Below are 18,387 nucleotides of genomic sequence, written 5' to 3' on the forward strand. Positions count from 1 at the left end.
GTCAAGGCAAAAATTATTCAATTAACTCACAGTATGACATTCTGTTGAAAATACAGATGTCGGTGGTACTTCTAGAACCATACCATACACAGTAGGCCTTGGTAACCTCAATGAATTTGCAGCTGCCCAAAATCCTGAAGAGACGTAACAGGTTGAAATACAGAGAACCTACTGTCACAGCAGGTGCTACTCTTTCTAACCCAATCTCCTTGAATAAGTCAGTAGTAAACATGCACTTTTTTTACTTTCCAAATGAAAAGTGTAGTAAATACAGTTTGTCAGAAACCCTTCTTACAATCTCTGGTGTTACATTTTAGTATTAGCAAAAAGAAAAAAAAAAGTTTTTTTTTTTTGCTTCTTTGTACTCGAGTACTAAAAACTGGGGTGTTCTTCACTTCAGAATCACTGGGAGAGTGGAGAACAAGGACCTGACCTGGTGTCACACAATGGCCTGAGTAAGGCCAAAGTAGGTCCTTTTCATAAAATACTGGCAGTGAAGCAAAGCACTCAAGTGAAGTACTGTAAGTGCAGTTTATTTACAATGCTTCACCATTTCCCACATAAGAACCCCCCTCCCAAGGAACAAACATAATCCTTCAAATAAAGACAAATCCTTCTGCAATTATTCTTATTGCCATTTCTCTGGTTTTGGTTACAACTACCTAACTCACCAACTGACTGATTATTAGGCTGAGGGACCAGCTGTTCTAGTATATAAGCCCCTCCCTCCTCTTTGGAAAAACAAATTCTCAAAATTTCACAAATTATACATCCATAATACATTCATTCAATTACTAAGAAAAGAACAACATCAAATATATCTTAATAACACACAGTTTACATTTCCTTTTATCCCGGTTCAAATAAACATCAATACAAACACCGACATCTCCCCCTCTTCGCACGCATGTGGTTTTAACTATCTCCATAAATTCACCTTTAGAAGGAGGGACTAGGTTTGGCCATCCGCGGCCACCATAGGCTGACCCATCCCGGAAGTACCAACACCAACCTATTTGTAGTAATGGTATCATTCATTTCGAGAGCAGTCTCCATTTACGCAACAATACTCACGCATCCCCATATGTAAGTATATGTTTTGTGTATGTGAAATGAAGTAATAGCAGTTACTAGTCAAGCCCCGAGTGTGTACTCTCAGGAACTTATTTACTGTAGCAACCGCTCAACGGGAGGTGTATGAATAGTGTATTCCCCGTGATACCTGTACCTCCTGGTAATAAAGCTGAAAGTAAATGAAAGGTACTGCCCTTGAGTTGTATTTAAGTACAGACGGATGTATATAATGAATGTTTGCTCTTATTACATGGAAGAGCAAGAAGGTGTGACTCCCACCCACCATTTTCCTGCTGAATCCTGATCACAGTCCGATAGTGACTTGGAAGTTCAAACTGGCCAGGATGTCGTTGTTCTGGAGAGGAAGTATTGGAAAGGCAACATTGGCCGTTCTATTTTTATATATTAAAGAAATATATGTCTAACACAGGAAGCCTACAGGTTGCTGAAACAGAACAATCATCTATTACTATTTAAAAGACTCACTGTGCTCAATTGTTTAATTGTAATGTGTAGCATCTCAAGAAACATTTATAATTAAAAAGTACAAACCAAAAGTATCTTATATGGTGTTACTGCATGCCTTTTAGCAACACATCACTTTCAGAGTGGCTGCTCTAAAAAAACAATTTTCTTATGCAAACTCCTAGTGACTCAAAGCAACCCCAGCCAATCTGTAGCATCCTGTAGCATTTCAGTCACGCTAGTGCTCAAATCGTCATCACCCAAATTACTATTTACCAAGACACATGGAGAAATTTCCCAAATAGCTAATTATCATCAGACAAGAAACACTGCTGCACTAACCGGTTTCAATCCCACCCCTGTTTTCTGCAACAGTGCCCCATCCATCATCTTCAACACTTAAGAAATAGTACGGGTATCATCTTAACTCTTTCATTGCCATTGGAAGGGAGGTCCGACGGGATGTGTTCCCGACTCTTAGGGAAATTAAAGTTTCCTGTCCAGGATTTGCCAAGGCGGGCAGATTATATGGTTTATTTAGCCATCCAATTGTGTCTAAGATCCTTGCTCTTAAGCACTTTGCTGATACTGTGTACAGTACATCTGCCATTGTCACTATAGTGGTGGCCGATTGGCAATGTGGGGTCCTGTATCATTAGTTTGCCTCACTGTGCCTGAGCCATCTGCTAGGCTAATTGAATAGGCATCTTCACCCATTTTAGGACAATGTCTCGAGTCTTGTATGTCCGTAGTAATGTTTTAGCACCTCATGCTGCTGTTAACTGATGTATAAACTGACTGACTGCACTGCAAAATCCTGCACTTACCGTCTTTCCACAATTCCTGGTTGCTGCTTCTGGTCATCGGCTGATGTCGACAATGGTTGTGCAAAAGGCTGTCTGGCTTTCTTCTTCCACTGAGCTATCTGCAAGCACACCTTCCATGTGAAAACTCAGGAATAGCTGGGTTGCCCAGTGAATGAAAAGATCACTCAGTACATTGGTGTTTAATACAATGATAATGTCCGAGATATGTACTCTGTTCTTACTCCTTTGGAAAAGAAGGGATAAATCTTTTCCTGAAGAGGAGTCCCTAACACATCAAGACATACAGTAAATCGAACGCTTGTATTAGCTATTTTATTTCCTTTGATCTCAATAGAGACTGTAAATGACAACCTTGAGCAGAACTATTATATTTTATACACGAGGTTAATACTTCAAAGCTTTAGGTAAACAACTTCCTTCTCTATAAATGTTATAACTAGTTCTGTTCCTTTAGCTTGATATGCAGTCACTCAACTGGGAACAGGCCTGGCTGAGCTCTACTCCTCTGATATATCCTTGCTCCATCCAAGAAGCATGTTTCTTTTTCATAATTACAAAGGATTATAGAAACGCACTGCTGCATTTTCATTAATCAACAGACACCCTGCCATTTAAGACTAAATGCAAATGGAATAGGTGGTAATTAGAAGTGGCACAATTCCCAGTTAATCAAAAAATACAGAAGTTTGCCACTAAAAAAAAGACCCACCTCATCACAGTACCATAAGTGACCAATTTAATTTTTTTTTTGCTTGTAACAGTGTTAAGAAAGGAAATTCTAGGAGATAATACAATTGATCACAAGAAAATGTGTCCAAGTGAAAATGAGTGTACATGTCTACAGTCAGCCTCTAACTGTTCATTCCCTTTCTTTTTTGGAATTGTCGAACACAGGGTCACAATGCTGAATGTTTCTCTTGCCAGATTCTTGAGAACTTCAGAGGGTTATTCAAGGTCTCCCTGTCAACAACCTTAAATTGCATGCACACATTTTTCAAATATTTATACCGTGTGTCACGACTGCTTGCAAAGGGATTTTAGTCTTCATTCGCCGCAAACTAGGAAGCTTATAAATATTTAATCTCATGGTACTGTTGTTAATTATGCAAACAGGTAAGCATCTTGTAACAATTAAGTTTTGTTATACACTTTTATCCAAGCAGGCTTATAGTACTCAACTTAGTACTCTTAGTACATTCACCATTGCTATAAATCTTTGATTCAGAGTGAGAGAGCATTTGCTTTTAAACAGACTGTCTCAGCCACCTGCAACTAATTGGTCAGCAATCAGCCAGGTATTTAACCCTCATTCGCCATTACCCCAGTGTTCCAATACTCAACGTACCTTGTTTCAAGTAGTTCTCTCACACCAAGGTTTCCTGTGAGCTTGCGGTACCAGTGCCTGATCCAGCCCACAGTAATTCCCTTGTGTCCTGATCCCACCAGCCCTGCCTTCTCCTTTTGCACCTGTAAAGCAGCAGTCCTGGGTCTCCGGAGCCCCATCCACTTCTCCATTACTTTTGTAAACACAACCTCCGCTCCTGGGTCCCGGCTCTCGGCTCCCGCGTCTGCACCGCTCTCGGATTTCTCCTCCAGCCCTTGAGTGTCTCTGTGGCCAACCAACCACTGCGGCTCACGGATGAATCCCTGTTCCCCTCAACCAGACGTGGGTTTTTCAACACCTAGCCGCAGCATAACATGAACACAATCAGTTAAGAGCGGTAGGCGTGTTCACTCCAGAGTCCTGTCTAGATTATTTGGCCTTGCACAATCTGGCCATCCTAAAATTCTCCTTTAATTCAGTAAGAGAATCAATTTCTCCCTCATCCACCTGATCTGATGTAAACTCACCATTGGAATGGATCTCATGACCATATCATCTGACACGTGCAATCAGCATTATGACTGCCATTTGAATGTTGGCGGCTGTGGCTGTTGCTGTGCCAAAGTTCTTTCATGTCCCTCAGATCTGTGCAGGTGCTTCCTGTCAGTTGGTAGGACTGCGGAACCTAAAGGACTAAGGAGTGTGGAGACTGTGTATTGGCCCTGAATGCCCTTTGTATTTAAGAAACGGCAAAAAGAAATGGAAAAACTGGAAGGGAGATCTCTTCAAGCACACAGCAATTTCTCATATTACATTAAAACAATTGTTTTTAATTCCTTAATAGATCATTAAGAATGTTGCATTTCTAGTATATTTAAATATAATCACTCCTGAAATATATGTTGAACTCTTGAGCCTAAACCTTGTGGCGATGCCTCAGTGAGGTGACCTGCCATCATCTCATTAGAAGCCCCAGAGAATCGGAGAGATCTGTAGTTATCTTATGTAAGGGTCACAATCCCTACTAAAGGAAGTATGTTCTCACATCTTGCTGCCCAGAAACTAAGTTACTTGCAGTGTTGTTGGTCCTGGCTGCAGAAATGTCATTGAATCTCCTTGTGTATCACTGTGTTATTACAAAGCCCCTCACAATTGATTTTCATCACATCGTTGTAACAATTGTAACATCAGTTTTTTCAGAAATATACCATGTGCTTTTGCATCATACTGTTACAGTTGCACAAATCGTTTGGACAAATGGCATGGGAGTAAAGTTATTATTTTTGGAAGAAGTAATATCTGCCCCAAGGAAGAAAAAAGGGTACTGTATTTTTTTTCGAAAATAGTCAGAAGACTAAGAAATGGAACTCATGCTTATATCGAGTAAGTCTGCAAGCTTTTCCTTTATGGTAGTCTGCCATAGTAAAGAAGAATATTTTCTGTGATTTCACTATGGTTCTTTACTACTTATTTTGCTTCCACCATGGTGAGCAATGGTCGTTTCTGAGGGATTTCTGTTTTGTGAAACATTGTGCCATTTTCAGAGCCATTCCTTGAGCAATTTTATACCACTTGAGGGCAGTAACATCTTGTCTTTGTGTGTTCTGACTGAGTTACTTTTCAATGGATGATCTCAACTGATTCGTCAATAAGGCAAGCCTTACCAGTACCAGCATTTCATAGCTTCCTCGATTTGTTAGTAGGGCAAAAGTCAGTACTCAACTCTGAATATTGTTTTTAAAGCTTAATGTTGTACTAAGACTTAACTGGAGTCCAAAAGCAACCCTAAAAGATAAGCAACGAGAAATCATCTCTGAAACCAGGACCACTGTTCTTTGTCTCTGCAATGAGACCATGAGAGATCAAGCCTCATATTTCTTTGCTTTATCAGCCTGAATGCCCATTGCTATATGTATAGACAACCCACAAATGTGTTACCGTTAAAACAGCATTTCAGTTGAGGTAATTTTTTTATGTTTACCTGTGCTGTCTGCACATCCAATTTGAGTTGTCCTGTTGGGTGGATAAAAAACGAACAATTTAGCTTTACTCTTGAACACTGTCTTTTATATACAGGGGGCCCAGAGCATACAACTGCATTTTCAGATTTTTGCATTTTTAACTGAATAACTTTCCTTGCCTTTAACTTGTTGAATTTTTGCACTTCCTTTCTTTTTAGACTGACTAAGTCAGTTATCCCACAGGTACTTTTACATTCTGATAATCAGAATGTTTCTGAGGGGGTGTACTGTGCAGTGGCGATTCAGTGGATGAGGAATTTGTTTTGAGTTCGGCAGCAATTGCAACAATGGATCTCTTGAAATATTAATGTTTTTTTTTATTTCAATCCAGATACTCCATTGCATTATGTTTGTTGAAGCTGGCATTCAACAGCTGAGAAAAGCATTGATTTGAAAAGGCAGTGAACCTGTTAGTGTCTTGCTGGATAGAGGATTTGGGCAACTCTGGCTGCTGTAAACAAAGCAGGCCCAAGCTTCGTTTTGGCTAGAATTGTGCCATTTTGTCTCTCACAACTTCTGTGAAACAGCCTTACATAAACAGCTGCAGGGTTCAAACAAATTCCAATTAAAATCTGGAATTCAGTCTTTTCTCTTTAATCATAAAAGAACAGACCTGTAAGAGCAAGTCTGCCTCTTATTAAGCTTCGGCAGCCAACGACATTAATCATTTTTCTTTATAGTTTGCTTTCAATTGGACCTCCCAAATTATGGTTTACGTTTTTAAAATCTACTCTTTTTTTACTCTTACCGTACAATCTTTCATCAGCCCACAGTAACGCTTGACTGGGCTCCTTAGCAGTGTTTAAAAAAAATAAAAGCTTAGAAAAATCATGCCAGATGATTATTAATGTTGGAGACAGTGGGTTCGAATCCAACTGGCCTGAGATCTGGAGGACTGTGGTAAAGAAAGACAACAGGGGCTTCATCATCTGCGGGCAACTGGCCTGGTGCCTGCGGTCTTTTTCACCTTTTCTTCCTCTGTTTTCTGCTTCTGTCCTCCAGTTCGCAAGAGGGTGTGAATTTGCAAGCAGGGTCACCTGAGGTCATTCCCATTGAACATGTCTGGAATGTTCTTGGAGGACGTGTTGCATCCTGGCAACACTGTCCTACAGCTATTTGGTAGCTAGTCAGCAACCCAAAAAAACAGATAAGAGTCCCATCAGGTCTTATTGCCCCCTTGTGTGGAGCATGCTGATTGTCAGACAACAGTGATGAGGGTTGTAATTGTCCACTTTCCTTCACATGAACTGGAAATGCATGGCTGTTTTCTTACCCATTTTGTCAGGGATGTGGCAAGGGGATAGCCCCTGTCATGGTGTGGTCATTGCAAAGGACCAGAACAGTTAGTTAGCAAGACAGAAGAGAACCATTAGGAAGCTGTGATCACACCATCTTTCAGCTTGAAGTTAACTTTAGTATGCCACTTCTGTAGAAAAAAAAAACCGATCAATTTCAATAACAGAAAAGCCAACTCATAATTAAAGAGAAAGAGTTTAAGGAACATGGGGCATAATTAAATAGATATCACAGTGGTAGAGAATTGGTGATCAGAGGCACTACTTGACCAACCAAACTAATAAAAACATATCCCAAAGGTTAAGTCCAGAAAGTCCAAAAAGCAGGTGGTTTAATGGCTCAGTAAAGAAAAGACTTGGACTAAGCAAATTAACAAATGATTGAAAATTGAGTAAGATGGTCCAAATGGCCTCTTTTTATTTTGAACCTTATGTACATATGACCATCAAAGGGGGAGGGGTTTTCCTTTGTTCCATTATTCCATTCTTGTTTTGAGTTTTCTTGTGTTGTACTCACTTGACCTTGCGTTAAGGTTTTAATTTTAGTGTTGTATACCTTAATTTTTCCAACAGAGGGTGCATGGTGTACAGTGCATGGTGTTAGCCAGTCAGAGAAGAATAAACAGGAGATTTTTACATTTGGATAAGAAATGTCCAATCATACGAGAACTACTTACATAATCTAACCTCTAATCTAACCTCTGAGCCAGCACACGTGAGTATTGGTTGACAAGTTACTACAGCTGCACTTTTTTGAATCATTCACTTACTCCATTTAAGTGTCATGTCTTTAGGCTGTTTAAATTGGATAAGGCTTCACATTCAACAGAATGGGGTATTTCATCAAGTTTGTCTTGTTTTACCAAAACTATCTTTTTGGATTGGTCATTTTGAATTGACCACTAATGTTCAGAATATACCATCTCTGTACACGTCACATCCCAGTTTGAAATGATATGACAAAAACTTAAGAACTCCTGTTGCTCAAGACTTCACACCTGCATTGTAAAATAATTCTCCAGTCCGTTTTTAATTTACATTCTGAATACTGTGAAAAAACGTCTGTTTCAATGAGGTCTGACTGGAGTTATCTAAAATTACACTGGGCTGCCTGCCACCAACAGGATGTAGAGATGCACCCTTATGTGGAACAAGGTATAAGGAATACATATAAAAAATACTGCTCGCATATAAGAAATAAAAAAAGTGTTTTTTAACACTAATTCACCCTAACAAGTGATGTTTCAGACCTTTTCATCAATTTGTATAACATAGAAGGTTCCTGAAACTGAAATTTATACTAACACATTTGTCATGAGAGCATCTTCCAAAACTCTGGCTCATGCCAACAGGATTAAGGATGCATGGCCCATTTCAATGTTGTTTTGAACTTGGACACTTGGAAAAATGTACGGTTTCTGTAGATTTTCAGTTTGCGGAGTCAGATTTGCTCAAGGTCAGAGTCTTCTTGGAAAATGCACATTTTGTAATAAACGCACTGATTGTCAGCATAAACATGCACTTTAGGATTTACGTAATACCCCATTACAGGAACTCATTTGACATGTCTACCTAATCATCGAAGTAAATGGTGTATTTCCTGAGATTGCTTAAAGGTTACCTTTCAGATTTTCTCAGTATGAGGCCCTATGTAGCACAGTAAACATTAATAAGACAGGAATGCTAGGGGATTATGATAAACTGTTAACATTTTTTATTGATATTTAAAATGAAGGTACATGAATTGTGCATGTTGAAGGTCTAGCGTGTGGAGGTTAAAATCAATGAAGAACACACAGGCAGAGTGGGTCACTGACATTGTATAAGAATACTTGTCTTGGAAAGCAATCACAAATAGAGATCCCTTCATTAAGTGTCCAGAAGTGATATTTGAAACCAATTTTTACAAATAGCCAGGTTGAGAATAATTGCAGTCCTTACAAGGAGAAAAGTCCATCACTTTCATAGGCCGTATATGAAATCACTGGAAAAAGGTATAATATGGAGAAAATAATAATTGCACTGGATCCTGACACAACTGAAAAAAGAGCCAGATCTGTGAGCAGGAAACGTGAACATAGCAATTGAACAGGCAACCAACTCCATAGTTTTTCAGTGTGGATTTGGATCCTTGTTCAACTGATAAATTCTGAACGTTTTCTACAGTGGAAGGCTGATAGGCAGACGCATTGGCTGCAGTAACCTCTTAGTAAAAGTGAGTCACATCGCTAGCACACATTCGTATTTGTACAGGAAGTGAAGTGAATATTCAGAATGTAGCCCTAACTGAGTGTGAGGGTAAGCTGCACAGGATAATGCATGGCTACTTTCACCTTAAATATCATAGAATCCCTGAGCAGGTCTGTTTTAAAAATGCATCTTATTTAAATGAGGAAGCTCTTGCATATCTGTAATGAGAAAGTGTTTCTGTTAATTTAAGTGAATTCCTAATACCTTGTACTGTAAAAAGGGATGCACTGTAATGATAGTGCATATAGTCTTAGTCTTACAGACATATGGTCTTACAGTCTCAAAAACATATACATTTTCCATTTTTGAAAACATGTTAGCTGAAATGGCAAGTCTGACTTAAAATTGCATCGACACCCCAAACATCACTCTTTTAAAATGTATTCAGAGTAGCTGAGGATAGTGGTGGATACTCTCCCTTTACCATCTTTTTTCCTGAGTTCGTACTTGCTAAACGTGATAACCCTTCAACAAAGATGGTATTGTAACTCTTTGCCAAAGATGGCATTTGCAATAGAAGAAAAATAATTCACTACCTAGCTAGATCATGCCTGGAGCTTTGGCATTTAAAATCTTTTATCTAATGTAAATAAAAAATGACAAATACCCCAGGCTTTCATACTCAGGAGGTATAATTCTCACTTGAGAACATACGCTCTTGTTTGCGATACAGCTTTCTCATCACAGACTGCTTGATGATCTGCTCACAGAAAGTTAGTAGCAAAAGTAGTAATAAGTTAGGGTTTGAAGGAGAAAAAATATTTTCTATGCCCCCAGCCCTATCTTGGACTCCATTAGAAGGCAAGATACTTCTCGAATGATAACAGATATATTTGTATCTAATCTATCTACATACACATGTATCCAAGCATAAAGAAATACACTTCTACTTACACTCTTAAACACTCACATTAAAAAAATTAAAATATCAAAATATTATATACATGTATATAATATTCTGCAGAAATAAATACTAAAGTGGCTTACAAGATAGTGGGTAGAGTACAATCAATGCAAACATTTAAAACTTCATATATTACTGAGAATAGTATACTTCTATTTATTTGTCCAGATTCTCTCGGTTTGCTGAAAACATAAGCTAAGGAAAGTGAATAATAAGAATATGTGCCCACTTCTGTGACATAACATGCCTGTGCAATCAAGGCTACTGCAGCTTTTTAAAATATCCATTTGACATTTCAGAGGCAAAAAAATGTTTCTTTTTGGTACAAAGCATCTAGAAAAGCATTACAAGTAATACCAGAAGAATGAAAAACACAAAATAAAAGTCAGTTGCGCATCAGTGCTAAGTATATTATTTGGACCAATTTTCATATATATTTTATAACAAAATAAATAATGCCTTTATACAGTGCCATTATTTGTATTAAACAAAAAAAGAAGCTTGGCGGCTCATTATGCAAGATACAGCTCATACTAAGAGAAAATAACATGATGTCCCTGGTAACTAATTATACATATTCAAGTATTTGTTTTCAAGCAAAAGCATGTGAATACTACTGATACACAATAAAAAATGTTAGTTGACATTATTGCTTTTTTTCCCTTTGACTTGAAATTTGTGCCTTTTAAAAATTAAAAAAAAATATAATAATAAAAATAAAAAAATCATAAAAAAGAGAATAATCTATCTTGGAACAGGAATGTCACGGTACCAGAATTTGACAGTCCAAGAAAACATCTCTAAGCAAAGCAACGTGCTAAAATGATCCCACAGTTTTTATTTCTTTCAGGTTGTAAAGAAACAGGACAGTGTTGTTTTCAAAGTCTGTCTGGAAGCATGAATTTCCTCCAGGCAATGCCTTTATCCCCCAGTTTCCTCCCACATCAGTGGTCTTCTGGGCAATATTGTGGTACGCTGCAAAAGGCATCTTCTGACTTGTAACGAGCCGCTGAATCGTAGTGTACTGCCACATCTGCACACTGTGACATCCCAGTTTAGCACTGCCAGAACCAAGCTCTTCTTTTTTTTTCAAGTCACACTTTCCCTAAAACGGAAAGTTTTCTTCAAGTTCTGCATTGTCAAAAAAAACGTGCATTTTCATCTTCCTCTTCTTTGAGTCCATCCCCAAAGCTAGCACCATGACATTGTTTGATAGCTACACGTTTATTGTTCATAAAAAAATAGTGCCTTTTTTTCCTTTAATATAAAAAAAGATTTGACGTAATCCGTGGCGATGTGCAATTGCAGAAGTTTTTTCTGCCTTTTGTTTTGTGATTAGAAGGTGCTGGATCAGGAATCTAATTTAAACAATATAAACTCCTTACGGTGTGGAAATCCCATTAGTTACAGGTGCAAACTAGTTTAAAAAAACTAATAAGAAGAGATGTTTGTATCTCAGTAAATTTGCATGGAATGAAGTCTTTTATGTTGGCTGTTCTGAAGTTTAACCCCCCTCCCCCCCCCTCCCCTGAACAACCATTCTTCTGCACTTCCTCTTTGCACTTGCCAAGCAGTGAACTGCTTTCATCTTCTTTGCCTTTTTCTATTTCAGATCCACCTGAATTGCCTTCAGTTTAATTGTTAACTTGCTTTTCATGTTGCGTGTACGTGTGTGTGTGTGCGCAGCGTGTGAAGGGAGGTGGGGTGGACCAAGGCTCAAGAAGGCTGCCACAGGACGTCAAAAACAAAGCTATAATCCCCTAGTCTTTTTATCTCGTTTGTGCAAAGAATCCCAGACTCATTTGTGGCTGACAGATTTCTCTGTGGAAGACTGAACTGCAGGGGGCAGTTTGCTGGGAAGGGTGATCAGAGGCTTGTGAAAGAGGAGCTGCTCCTGGGCCTTGACCTTCTCAGCCTGATGTCTAAATTTCCTTGCCCTCAGAATGGCGGGGATGCCTCTCCGCAGTCTCTGCGCTGCCTTTCTCTGCCACACGTCGTATTTGGAATACTTGACCGTCAGTGGCTTCCTTGGGGCTTCCTGCAATTTGAAACAAATGCAATGAGGACAAGTCAGCTCCCTAGACCTGCTTTTATAGCAAACATAATTTACTACATACTGTACAGGTATACCAATAAGCACTTCCTTTGTTACTGAGTGTCCAGATGGGTACTTGAATAACTTTATTGAAATCAAGGTGGGCCCAGCACTGCAATATGTTTTGAAGAAAGTAAATTGTAGTACTTTTTTCTGCAGTCTTAAAATACTACTAACATGTCAGCTAGCCTAGTCTGTTTAAGGCTCTCTCTTTATTGCCTGTTTTCTTTTTGAAAATTAGATGTGCTGGCCTCCCAGGACTGTGACCTACTACCTTACAGCATTACTATGCTTATGCCAGTGGCACTGGCTGGTTCTGTTTGCTGCAATGCACTGTAAGACACAAGAGGTGAGCATGTATTGTCCCACCAGTGCCCCAGAATCCAGTCCATTGTGCAGAGATGTACCTGAGTGTATTTTCTTTAAAGATGAACATAATTGAGCTTAGACCCCTGTCACTGCTCAGTCTGATCTTCCAGTCTCTTTCAATCAAGAGAGCAAACGGACTAGTTCAAACCATTACATGCCTGGCAAATAAACTACTAACAGCACCCTCAATGTGAAAAGGTTTTTGGGGGCAAATTTAAGTCTTAAGGTTGCTACAACATTAAGAACCTCATAATAATGCAGGTTTGTATCTTGATAGATTTTATCACGTTTTATGCTGTGGTTTTCTGCACTTCTAACATCCTATTTATGCTTTACTACACTGGACCATAAGTAAAACTTCAGTTCATTGGTAAAGCTTATTCAGAGACCTCTATTTTGAAATATTATAGATTTTCCATAGTCCAGTGCAATAATGTACAGTGAAGACCAGTTCAAAGCACATGATACCACAGCAAAATATGAAAATATATGACAATAAATTCACCTTGGTAAACTTTTACAGTGTAGCAGAACTACTAATTTTCTCATAAATAAACAATTTAACTTATTTGAACTTGCTTTAATAGTTTTAAGTGTAACCTTAAGACAAGCTTTTTGTGCCTCCTATGTCCACTTTGCAAAATGTATCTTACTGTGTAATGTGCTTTTTTAATGTAAACCATTTTGAAATGATTGCTTTTAAATGTGCTATATTGATAAAGCCTGTTATTTTAACTGCTCCTCAGTTGCACTAAAATATCATGCAATTCAAGGCTTAGATGTCTGTCTTGTACCAATTAAATGAACACAGGTTCTAGGATCCTTTGAGTCACCACATATTGATTTCTACTGGTGCTGTATGCTGAAATATGTCATGCACTCCAGACAAAAGAGCTAATACAAGCAATCCAGGCCATTATATTTACTTGATCAGTGTGAGTTTCAATTAAGTATCCAAAATAAAGCTTAAAAACAGTGGGGGGTAGGATTTCATTCAAGGGTCAATGATTTAAAAGTGGAATATATTGTGTATCATGTACAGTCACTTGAACATGTACTGTTTACCTTTTTTGATCTTTTGGTCTTGAGCACAGTACTTTACTAACTTTCCACCTATGTCAGCATTTTATGTCAGGTTCTTGCTTAGTAATGCTTATTATTTTCCAAGATAACATGCTTGTAAAAACAAAATGTCCCACTGTCCTCAGCAACACCATCATATGGGTTTTGCATAAACAAATTCTTGAGTGCAGATCAGAGAAAAGATAGAGCTTTGCAAAGTGTCACTTCCCATGGATACAGGTTCGGCACGTACCTTTAGTGCTGGTAATGCAGGTATCCCCTGAAGTGATGTAGAAGAGACGTCTCGTTCTGACTTGGCAGGTTTAGCGCAGTACATTTCCAGAAGGTTCAAATCACAGCTTCGGAAACAACATTCTTCAACTATTCCTTTCTGTGCTCTTCGACTGTTTGATCTGCTTGTTGGCCTGCCTGGGGAAAGCAAAAAAACAAGACAAAAAAGATTAGCACAAGAACAAGTAAACAGTAACTGATGTTTAAGGATTTTTTTTACCATCAGTTCAATGCATTATTTAATCAATGTATCTACCAGAATGAAGCCCTGTTTCTATGTTTTAAAGAATAAACACACAATCTATGGGCAACTAAAACACAATAATTATGAATCATCATAAACACTTTTCTTAATATTATGAAAATTCTACAGGCAGCCTTCATGTCAACAGATTGCAGTCTGAAGTTTTTATTTGAGCAACAGCCATTTGTTTACTTTGTATACAAGAGTCAGCTGCTGTGTATGAGCAATTTGCCCAGTAAATGGCTAGACGTGTACATTTCATAGGATTATGGAGTTAATTATGGAGTTTGCATGCTTTTGCAAGAAGAGCAGACACTCTGAGGTTAAAGTGCTATCTTATAAGATTATGGGAATGTAAATTAAACAGAACACATATTGCACTGCCCATACCATAACCATATGATTTTCATGTAATAACACATTAACATTACCAAAAATGTGACTGACCCACTGAAAGTTGTATTTTCTTTACAGAAAATATGTATAAAACAAAGAACTCTATTGGGAGCACCGATATGTTTTTTTTAATACCAACACTGAAAAAAGACTGTTATTACCTGCTTTTTATTCTCTACATTGTTTGCTATATACATTCTGTCTGAGGCCACATCAAAACCCATTTGTTAAAAAAGGACATTGCTACTGATTTATCTGAACAGTGAACCTGTGATGTTCAGTTAAAAGATTAATCAAAGATCAAGAGATTTCTTTTCAAAATCATACCCTGTGGGAGGAAGTGTTTAGAATAAGGGAGCTATTTAGATATTAGAAAAACACCATCAAAGCTTTTCAAGCCCTGAAAAAATCCTTTGTTATACAGCAAAAAAGGAAACATTGAGCTCTATTGAGTAGTTTTCTTAATAATGGAAGCTACTCTTTGACCTTGCCACCTCAGCGGAGATAAAGAGACAGAGGGACATGAAAGGGGAAAGTCTTCAAAAATCAGATAGAGCAGCAAGTGGTCAAAGTGACAGTAGCAAATTGAGGACCTTGATACCTGTTTAGTACATGCAGGCACAAAGATGCAAGCTCAAAGATCCGTAGCAGATATTAGTGTGATTCAGAGAGAAGGGGGAATATATGGGTTGAAAGAGAGACAGCTACTTTTTTTACTTTTTTGCCTTTCACTATGTCCACAATTGGATAATATTCTTTTGGATAGTGTGGACATCCAACCCAACAAAGGCTGAGCAAGTCTGCTACTGTCAACGGCAAACAGAGGGCAAATATGCAAAAGGTTCTGATATTGGAAGGGAAGAGTTGGCCATACAGCCTCATGCACATTAATTCTTCAACTACATCAGCGTGTGAAACTGTCCACACCAGCCCTTGGAGATGGATCCAAGGATCCAGATTACCGCAGCCAAGCAAGATAATTCACTATGTAGTTAGGAAAGACAAAACTTGTTCGTCATCTCTTCATTTTGCAGAGTACCCTGCAAACTTCATTTTAGGACGGAAAACAGGCATGCCCACATTAGCCCTCAAAGGACTAAAACGGAGGATTTTAAGGGCTGTAAATCTGTAAGCAAAGTAGATGTACTCGCCTTCCTTAATTATTAAAAGTTTTTTTTTTTCTTTCGCAGAGCGTAGCCTGGGAACGTTTAAGAAGTGGACAATGGAATGGGGACTTGGGTATTACTTTCACATGCGGAATGTGCGGGTAAACAAACAGCCCATTGTGGTGCGTTCAGCAATGCGCCTTAGTGCATTGTGCGTCCTTTTCATACGCAGTGAAGACAGTGAGAAAATGTGCCCACTCAGCACAATCGCGGGGTCGGGGCCTTTAAGCACAGCTTGTAATTTGCAAGTATGTATTTGCATACCTGCTCGCCAATTGTCGGCTGTACTCCCAAACAACTCACCCCCTCCAAAACAGGCGGGGTATTTTACTGAATTGCTCATTTACTCACGAAACCTACTTTTTGTTGCTTTTCAGAACATAAAATAGAGAAGTAGCGCGCTGTCAAAGAGTTTTGCAATAATGGAATGGGATGTGGAAAAGGCTTCTACTGGACAATAACTTCAAAATTACTATCCTGGAACATTTGTTTCGGATAAAGCTTATAATAAAGCTCGGGAATCTTAATGAATACATTTAAAACACTTACTGAAGTAAAACCCTCTGTCTTCACACACGAATTGTAGCGCATCTACCAGCTCTCCACCGCAGAGCGTTTCAGCGTAACTGAATGGTTTAGCCACATCCATAATGTAAAAAGTCAGGGCGATCGTGAACACCAACATTTGTCTTGATGTGGACATCTTTCGCATCTAAAGAGAACAGAGAATCTTGTTAGATTGTCGAATGACGTACTTAATGAGCAACAAGACGACCCCATATCTCCCAAGTACGAACTATATACTCAAAAGCACGTCAGTTGTGTCAATGTGCAGTTTAATGCTTTATGAATACACCCGCCTAATATCTTTGAGTTAGATATTTTAAAAGTGTATTATATCCGAAATGTTTGCAAACTAAACATGCAACTCTGCTCTAACGTTATCATTCATAATCTAAATTGCATATGTTAAAAACGAAACGTGCTTTCATTAGACGGTTAACCGTTTACTTATTATTTTCTGAACTGGTTTTGTATTTAAACTGGATAAATGCAATCTAGGGTCTGACTTTTATACCATCTCTTACAAGTTACACCGAGGGATACCACCTGCAACTTCAAATCTCACACTCGTCAAATTAACATCACCTTTCCTACACCAAATAAAGCACAATGTTATCGCCCCCTTGTGTTTAATTTTCAAGCTATTAGATGTTTATCCCATAGTAGCAATCGAGAAACGCTATCAAATCTTTAAATGGAACAAGTTTTAAAGGAGAAGTTTATATATATATTGCCGAAATAGTTTGAACAGATTCGTAGCAACTGATTTCTGGAAGTGTCATTGTAATCAAACCCCTTCTTTTTACAACTATATATACATATGTTTTGACGTATTGTGTTTCATTTGTATGCTCTACATCAGTAAACCGTAGGTGGAACACGTCTTCAAAGCAAATACGGGAAAAAAATAAAACAATTTCATGCAATTAAAAAGTTCTGCAGTATTACCTTCATTCTTCTGTTTTCAGTTCCTAAGCAGGTATGGCAGAAAGCCTGGTAGCTGTATTTCTGCTGATCCTCCATTTCTGAAGTTGTTTGATATGTATGTAGTTATTTGGTAGTGAAGTAGGTTATGTTCCCAGTTGCTAATGTAGAGATGTTGTGTGAAGCTGCCCCACAGCTTAGGAGACAGACTAAACTTCTGAGTGTTAACTATTATATACCAAATCCCGCCCCTTAACCGCCCCCCTCACCCCAAACCCTTTTTCCGATTGCGCATGTCAGAGCTATTAAGATGTGTAAATGCTAAGTGACTGCATCGTAGTTCTTAAACTCGAGGTGTTTGCTCTTGGAACAAAATTGATATTGTGCCAGACAATTGTTCCTTTCTGGGGTCCTGACTTCAGTTCTTTTACATCTTAATATTGCGTTATTCCTTGAAATAGAACGTGTTTGTTCAGTGTCACTTATCCGAATCTATCACATATGTATCTGTTATCAAAATGTATTTTCAAATGTATAAACCGGTCAGAGAGAGTTACTACAAAGAGTAAACATGCATATGACAAAACTCTTCATAGACATCCGTTTTTTCTTTTTAACCGTCTTAAATAAGAAAGGCGGTTTTGTCAAACGTACAGTAATAAGTGTAATATTAATATTGGTGGTCAGATTAAAAGGAGCTTTGAAACTAACAAAACCTTGAAAGCCTACATCTTTCGACTTTGTACTGCTTTCTTATGTGAGTCGTACTAACAGTTTGCTGTAGAAAAACGCAGGAGTGAAATAGTCTTCCGAAGACTTCTGGTCTTCGTGTTTTGGCGCTTACTACTGGAGCAATCGGGTACTCGCTGCTGAATTATTGTAATCTGCTGTTGGTCACCGCGTTTAGCACCTTGTGCATTAACATCTCTGCCGAAGACCGTCCGTTTTCCTCTTTCCTCAAATTCAACTGGCCAGAACATGCCTATGTATCTAAGGCTCAAATGCTTAACTGTTATCTCTGTAAAAACACAACAGAATGTCAAAGGGGAGATTATGGTAGTCAGGACATAATCAGGACAGTTTATTTAAATGCCAAGTAAATACCGCCTGAAGGCT

General features: G+C 38.4%; 1 protein-coding gene and 2 long non-coding RNA genes across 3 annotated transcripts in view; 1 reads left to right on the forward strand and 2 right to left on the reverse strand.

The window, feature by feature from the left end:
• LOC107075792 (uncharacterized) overlaps positions 1-4,021 on the reverse strand; it is a 34,077-nt gene extending 30,056 nt beyond the window's left edge. The window contains exons 1-2 of the long non-coding RNA XR_001477301.2: positions 3,712-4,021; positions 2,367-2,464 (exon numbers count right to left, since the gene is read on the reverse strand). This is a non-coding gene — a long non-coding RNA (uncharacterized lncRNA). The remainder of the gene's footprint in view (positions 1-2,366; positions 2,465-3,711) is intronic.
• Positions 1,000-16,338, forward strand: LOC107075791 (uncharacterized). Its single transcript, XR_001477300.2, has 3 exons — positions 1,000-1,086; positions 12,497-12,604; positions 15,808-16,338. It is a non-coding gene; the product is annotated as an uncharacterized lncRNA (long non-coding RNA).
• Positions 8,698-17,381, reverse strand: igf2b (insulin-like growth factor 2b). Its single transcript, XM_006642453.3, has 4 exons — positions 17,296-17,381; positions 16,333-16,495; positions 13,940-14,115; positions 8,698-12,198 (listed from the first exon to the last, which is right to left on the reverse strand). The coding sequence occupies exons 1-4, from the start codon at positions 17,368-17,370 to the stop codon at positions 11,959-11,961; spliced, it is 654 nt and encodes a 217-aa protein (XP_006642516.1). The 5' UTR covers positions 17,371-17,381; the 3' UTR covers positions 8,698-11,958.
• Positions 17,382-18,387: the final 1,006 nt, after the last annotated feature.

This window comes from Lepisosteus oculatus, chromosome 21, assembly GCF_040954835.1.
Source record: "Lepisosteus oculatus isolate fLepOcu1 chromosome 21, fLepOcu1.hap2, whole genome shotgun sequence".
Classification (NCBI taxonomy): domain Eukaryota; kingdom Metazoa; phylum Chordata; class Actinopteri; order Semionotiformes; family Lepisosteidae; genus Lepisosteus; species Lepisosteus oculatus.

Excerpts from the sequence above, each read along its gene's own strand:
- igf2b (XM_006642453.3), bottom strand. The coding sequence starts at position 17,370 with ATGGAGGATCAGCAGAAATACAGCTACCAGGCTTTCTGCCATACCTGC. Across the intron at positions 16,496-17,295 it reads CTGAAAACAGAAGAATGAAG|ATGCGAAAGATGTCCACATC; the intron begins GTAATACTGCAG and ends TGTTCTCTTTAG. Across the intron at positions 14,116-16,332 it reads AGACAGAGGGTTTTACTTCA|GCAGGCCAACAAGCAGATCA; the intron begins GTAAGTGTTTTA and ends TGCTTTCCCCAG.